General features: G+C 39.3%; 1 protein-coding gene across 1 annotated transcript; it reads right to left on the reverse strand.

Moving 5' to 3' along the window:
- Window positions 1-259: 259 nt before the first annotated feature.
- On the reverse strand, window positions 260-3,379 carry LOC127635068 (transcriptional regulator Myc-2). Its single transcript, XM_052114836.1, has 3 exons — window positions 3,170-3,379; window positions 1,935-2,563; window positions 260-1,265 (listed from the first exon to the last, which is right to left on the reverse strand). Exons 2-3 carry the CDS (start codon window positions 2,554-2,556, stop codon window positions 682-684), a joined length of 1,206 nt encoding a protein of 401 aa, XP_051970796.1. The 5' UTR covers window positions 2,557-2,563; window positions 3,170-3,379; the 3' UTR covers window positions 260-681.
- Window positions 3,380-7,066: the final 3,687 nt, after the last annotated feature.

A 7,066-nucleotide genomic window follows, 5' to 3' on the forward strand; every position in this document is an offset into this window, starting at 1 on the left:
TTATGCAGTAACAGATGCATTTTAGACAGGTGAAAACTAAGCTGGCCTTTATGACTTTGGTGAATATCCCTGAAAGGAGTAACATTTGACATTGCAAACATGGTTGAACAGAGTATGAGATCAGGCTAAGAGGTAAATGTCTCATTTAAATGTAATTGAGAACTAAGCCAAGTAAAAAGCTGTATAGTGGGACCTTGTGCATGTCATCTTTTATGTCATGTGTGTTGTAAGTTCATTGCAAATAGATCAAAACAAAGAGACCAGACTCAACCTCAAAAAGAAATGCATTTATGATTAAGAATCGTGAAAACGTGGAAAAAACCATATCGAGAAACAGAATATGGTTGATGAGAACATGTAGCTGATACAGATCCAAAAATACCTTTCTTAGGAAATATTAATTCATTATATACAAAAACGTACAAAAAAAAAAAAATTTACTTTAGGGTTTGTGCAGCCCCATATTTTCTCATTTTATTAATAAAAAATAAATGACTTAAATACAAATTATTTATTTAACCACTTAAAATGTTTAACTGTGACAATATTCAAAAGAAAAAAAAAAAAAATGCATTGAACATGCAACATCACAACTATACACAGCAACAGTCTTTAACTTGCATATAAAAGCAGGGGCAAAGGAAACATTTCTTAAAGTCTTTTCACTTTGCGACAGAAGCATTAATGTGAACTCCGCAGCTGTTGCAGCCTGTGTTTTAACTGTTCACTCTTTCGCCTCAGCTGTTCTTTGATGGACAGCAGCCTCTGTTCATCCACCTGCATGCTGTAGATGCACTCTGTTGCTTTCTTTAGGATCACCACTTTGGCGGCTTTCTCGTTATTTGCAACCTCCGGGATCTCATCCCGTAGTGCGAAAAAGCTGAGTTTGAGTTCGTTTCTGCGCTGACGCTCCAACACATTGTGAGTCCTGCGTTTATCGTTGTCCTCCGAATCTGATGTTCGGGGACTTGTGCACTTGCGTTGCTTCCCGTGCCTGTTGCTGCTGCTGACAACTGTGCTGGACTCCAATCGAAGCCTCTTGACTGCGGGCTGGTCGTGTCGCGTGGAGGGATGGGCAGCATAGTTGTGCTGGTGGGTGGAGACGTGACAGCGCTTTAACACCAGCGGACTTGGGTACCTCGATTCCGAAACCTCGGTCTCACTCCTTTTGTGTCGCTTTTCCACGGTCACCACATCGATTTCTTCCTCCTCTTCTTCGTTTTCCTCCTCTTCTTCATCTTCCTCCTCTTCTTCATCTTCATCTTCTAATCAAATTGAAAAGAAATGGATTAAATTAAAGACCATTTAAATCTCCAAATTACAGATCTGTGGGAATATAATGAAATTTGGCAAGTAGCTTTCCACATAGGGTGGAGTTGGGGAGTGCATTCTCTGCATTCCAGACCCCGCCCACTTTCCTCAGCTGATATTTGAACATTGCAGCCTTTCCTACAGTTCTGACTCATCTAGGCAAGTCATGTTCATTTGAATAGTATATTTCATGCACAATGGCAATTCAAAGTGTTTTACATATACGTTTTAAAGAAAAAATGTATATGAACCAATTAAAAAATGTATTTGAAAAAAATTGTAAGGATTAAAATGAATTTAAAAAAAAAGAATATTAAATTAACACCTTCTAGTGGCTGGGGGTCAACCAGTGGGGTGGAGAGAGCTTACGCAACTACCACTTACAGTGATCGTCCATTGCAAAAAATGTCACTCTTACAATCTGTGCCCTGAAGAGGACAAAGTCCTGTGACCAGCACAGTAATGGTCATAGGTAGCAATTTAGGGTCTGGTAAATGATAAGGATTTATATTTTGTGGGCATGCCTAAACCACTTGTGCATGCAGTAACTAACTAAATACACAACCAAGGTCATGCATTTCATAAAGTAGGTCTTAAATCATGCAAATTAGTTCATAACATACCTGAATCACTCCCACTGCTGCTGGAGCTGTTTGGTGGAGTGTCCAATAACAGCATGGGCGGTGTTGGTGCAACCTTGCTGGCTTTGGGAGATTCAGTAAGAGGATAAGGGAAGACCACCGATGGATCGATGCATTCTGATGCAGAAGTGCTCAGATCCTGCAAATAACTTGCATTGAGTCGATTCGAGCTGCTATCCGTACTATCTGCTATCAACTCCTTCCTCGCAGCGTGCAGGGATGCCAGTCTCTCAGAAACCACTTTCTCCAACTTGGCAGCGGCGGAAAAGCCACTCCACATGCAATCCTGTATGATGATGGACTTGATGAAGGATTGGGAGTAGTCCGCGTCGCAGATGAAGCTCTGGTTGACCACGTCGTCTCCGAGGAACTCGCTGACCATCTCCAGCTGGTCGGCGGTGGAGAGCGACTGTCTTCGGCTGGGCGAGAGAGGCGGTGTGGGCAGCAACTCGAATTTCTTCCATATGTCCTCGCTGGGCGCAGGAGGCTGAGTCTGTCCCTGCTGCTGCTGGTAGAAATCCTCGTCGTCGTTGTCGAAGTAAAAATAGGGCTGAATGGAGTCGTAGTCGTAATCATAGTTTTTATACGCCAAACTCGCCGGCATTTTGACCCTAGTGAGGAAATAATAATAATAATAAAATTATTATTATTATAACGAATGCCATGCGTCGTTCTACTTAACACTGACATATTGACACTAGTGAAGACAACAAAATAATAATAAAAAAAAATATATATATATATATATATATATATATATATATATATATATATATATAGGATGTCATACAGCGTTAAACTAAACACTGTAAACCCAATGCATTACCTAACCTCATTACACAGTGTATATATATATGTTAATGTTATCCATAACATGCGTTTCGTGAAAAAGAGCTGAAATCATTTTACGGAGCACCTATAACACTGTCATAGAGGCAGACCTGACAACTCAAGCTGCCAACTAGTGACAACATGTGTAAAAATGGGAGCGACTAAACCTAAATGCCGGTGTGTTCATACCAAACCATTTCAACGCATCCCTGCTTCTAGTGCATTCTCTGACTGAACAGAGACTAACCAAAACATTCGAAGACTGTGTGCATGCAAACTTACAAAAAACGTCAAGTCTTCCATATTTTCACTCAAATGACCACGAATGCACGCTGCGTTTTATATCTACAACATGCAAAAGCATAGACAACATGCTGGATGCTTACCGTGTGTAAACAAATGCAGTTCAGAACGGTTGAGTGAGAGACTCAACGCAATGAAAAGATGCGAAAAAAATAGGAACAAAAAGTAAAATCCAACAGTTTACTCCGATCTCTTGCAGCATAAGTGGATTCTGAGTCGCGGTCAAATACAAAGTGATGTAAACTGTAATTCACGCGACGCACCCGTCCGCCCCTCGGATGCTGAGCAGACTGATCGCGCGTTTGTCAGTGGCAGGATGAATAAGTTCTGTAGCTCCAGCGAGCTAAGCAGCGCCCACTGACGTATGACTCCCCCAGTAATATTTTCCCGCCAAACGATGTTTGTTGATTGAATCACTCCATTTGGCTCGCGAATATATTATAAATACTCAAATACTTCTGTGAAAAGACACTTGCCATTTTCTGAATCATCAGAATCTTTATAATTAATATCGGAATTCGATAAATGTGGGACTATTTTCTTGCGGAGGGATCAAAAGCTCAGTGGAAGCCGAATGGGCGGGGCTAAAATAGTTCTTTGACGTCATTGGAGCGGTGGAGCGTTTTATGGTCAAGTAGTGACAGCATGGGTACTGGAAACAGAAGGGGGTTTAAGACGCATGGAGAATACATTGGTCAGATATGATGTTATTATAAAATAAAACCAAAAGAGATCTATTTAAATGTAAGTCATCAACTGACACTTGATTTAATTAACATGCAGACATGCCTAGTAGCCTAATCTAGATATTGTCATATGGCAGTTTTAAACAGTTTTTTAAGCAAATGCTTGAAATCTGTTGCAGATAAATAAAACAAGAAGCACAAACAGAAGAGTGTGTTAACATTAATGGAAAAATCAGTGGTGAATTAGCGCATACGGGAGTAAATAAAGTAAATCATAAAAAGTAAATTCGCGACATTGACGGTTTCTTTCTTTTTCATACCGCATGCATGGGGAATTATGATTAATTAATGTATTATTATTATTATTATTATTATTATTATTATTATTATTATTATTATAAATGGCAGTATGGGTGTTTTTCAAAATCAGAGCTGTCAGTGCCCATTAATGCATATGGTGGAAAAGGAAAAAAAATTGTCATGGCAGAAGATTTCACTTCTAAAAAAAATAATAACAAATAAATGAAACAAATTAATGTTACTGAACCTGAGTTATAGCCCAGCATTTCAGTGCTTTTCGATTTAAACGTCCACTCAATTTATTCCTGGTGATATAAATTGGTTTAGACGAATGTTTCGTGGTCTGAGGGAGGAAATAAATATCAACGTGGCCAGATTTTACTTTAATTGCATGAACTTCTTCATATTTTACATTATTCATTAGCGCATCCAGGTGCAACATAAACTGGTAAAAATATATATATATATTTTACCCTGTTTTAATCTGAATTATAGTCGAAGCTCTGCAAACAGAATGAACAGAAACTAGAGTAATTAAGGAGTGATCATTGGATACAAGGGAGGACTTCAAAGGATTTCTATGACCCCAAAAACAGGACGGTATTTATGATGTAGTGGTATGTGGCGCCCTCTGCTGTTTAATACAGTAATTATTACGTTGATCAGCTGCTTTCAGAAAGAATAAATGAGGTCCTATTAATAAAATAATGTCCGTTTTTGAACTATTTATTATAGGCCTGTTTGTGTAGAATAATATAAAAAATATAAAGAATAATACATTTTTAAAGAGCAAGTTTAACCAATGTGATTCACGTCCACACAAATGGAAATTATCTTAAATTTACTACTTTTACCATACATGCAATTAAAATCCAGACAATGCCTGACAACAAAGATCTAAAAGTTCCAACAAAGGAAATTCTTAAAAACAAACAAATACAATATATTTAGTTTTACTGTTTTTTTTTTTTTTTTTTTTTTTAGTTACCTACAAACTAGACTGCCAATTGAGCTGTGTCATAATTGTTCCCAGGGCCCACTTAAATTGACCATTACTGTGGTTCTTAAAACCAAATATTCTGACTATGGAAAAGAAAAGGTGTCATTTTGCTCGCCCATTTCCAATCATATTTAAAAGGAAAAATGGTCATTATGCTAGCAAATGTGTACGCTGGTCTACAGATTACCATTACAAGAACAAATCCACAGACAGAAAAAACAAAATAGAATTTAGAAATTTGGGTTGTTTCAGCGGTTCTGCCTTTTTTGTTTGATAAATGTTATAGTGGGCCTTTTAAGTCTAAAAGGGAATATTTGGAATTTGTATAAACACTTTTTTTATCCATTAATTTGGGTGAACATGACCGTTTTAGGATCTCTCCTAAATTTGCCTATTAGTGGAGCTGACGAAATTATTCAGGATAAAAAAAAAAAATTCTCTGAGATTTGACTTTTAAAATCACAGTGGATGTGAAATGCTATGATTTTGAGAAACTAATCTGAGAGATGGTTAACTCATGTTGACAAAAAGTATGGAATCTCACCGATATTGAATGATGAAATATATACAGTACATCCGGAAAGTATTCACATTGCTTCAGTTTTTCCACATTTTGTTATGTTACAGCCTTATTCCAAAATTGATTAAATTCATTATTTTCCTCAATTCTTCAAACAATTCCCCATAATGACAACGTGAAAGAAGTTTGTTTGAAATCTTTGCAGATTTATTTAAAATTAAATACTTTGTTGAAGCACCTTTGGCACCAATTACAGCCTCAAGTCTTTTTGAGTATAATGCTACAAGCTTGGCACATTATTTTTGGGCAGTTTCTCACATTCTTCTTTGCAGGATGCAAAGCTTCTCAAGCTCCATCAGGTTGGATGAAGAGCGTCGGTGCACAGCCATTTTCAGATATCTCCAGAGATTTAACATTTACATTTATGCATTTGGCAGACGCTTTTATCCAAAGTGACTTACAGTGCATTTATTACAGGGACAATCCCCCCGGAGCAACCTGGAGTTAAGTGTCTTGCTCAAGGACACAATGGTGGTGGCTGTGGGGATTGAACTGGTAACCTTCTGATTACCAGCAATGTGATTTAGCCCACTACACCACCACCACTCCATAGAGATGTTCAATCGGGTTCAAGTCTGTGCTCTGGCTGGGCCACTCAAGGACATTCACAGAGTTGTCCCGTAGCCACTTCTTTGTTATCTTGGCTGTGTGCTTAGGGTCGATGTCCTGTTGGAAGATGAACATTCGCCCCAGTCTGAGGTCCAGAGCACTCTGGAGCAGGTTTTCATCAAGGATGTCACTGAACATTGCTGCATTCATCTTTCCCGCGATACTGACTACTCTCCAAGTACCTGCCGCTGAAAAACATCCCCACAGCATGATTCTGCCACCACCATGCTTTACTGTAGGGATGGTGTTGGCCAGGTGATAAGATAATTCAGGCTAAAAAGTTCAATCTTCGTTTCATCAGACAAGATAATTTTGTTTCTCATGGTCTGAGAGTCCTTCAGGTGCCTTTTGGCAAGCACCAAGCGGGCTGTCATGTGCCTTTTACTGAGGAGTAGCTTCCGTCTGGCCACTGGTGGAGTGCTGCAGAGATTGTTGTTCTTCTGGAAGGTTCTCTTCTCTCCACAGAGAAATGCTGGAGCTCTGTCAGAGTGATCATCGGGTTCTTGGTCACCTCCCTGACTAAGGCCCTTCTCCCCCGATCGCTCAGTTTGGCCGGGTGGTCAGCTCTAGGACGAGTCCTGGTGGTTCCAAACTTCTTCCATTTATGGATGATGGAGGCCACTGTGCTCATTGGGACCTTCAATGCTGCAGACATTTTTCTGTACCCTTCCCCAGATCAGTGCCTCGATACAATCCTGTCTTGGAGGTCTACAGACAATTCATGGCTTGGTTTGTGCTCTGACATGCACTGTTACCTGTGGGACCTTATATAGACAGGTGTGTGCCTTTCCAAATCATGTCCAAG

This window comes from Xyrauchen texanus, chromosome 42, assembly GCF_025860055.1.
Source record: "Xyrauchen texanus isolate HMW12.3.18 chromosome 42, RBS_HiC_50CHRs, whole genome shotgun sequence".
NCBI classification, from domain to species: Eukaryota; Metazoa; Chordata; class Actinopteri; order Cypriniformes; family Catostomidae; genus Xyrauchen; species Xyrauchen texanus.

Coding starts and splice junctions, on each gene's coding strand:
- LOC127635068 (XM_052114836.1), bottom strand. CDS start 2,556: ATGCCGGCGAGTTTGGCGTATAAAAACTATGATTACGACTACGACTCC. Junction 1,266..1,934: donor CAGCAGTGGGAGTGATTCAG/GTATGTTATGAA, acceptor CAATTTGATTAG/AAGATGAAGATGAAGAAGAG.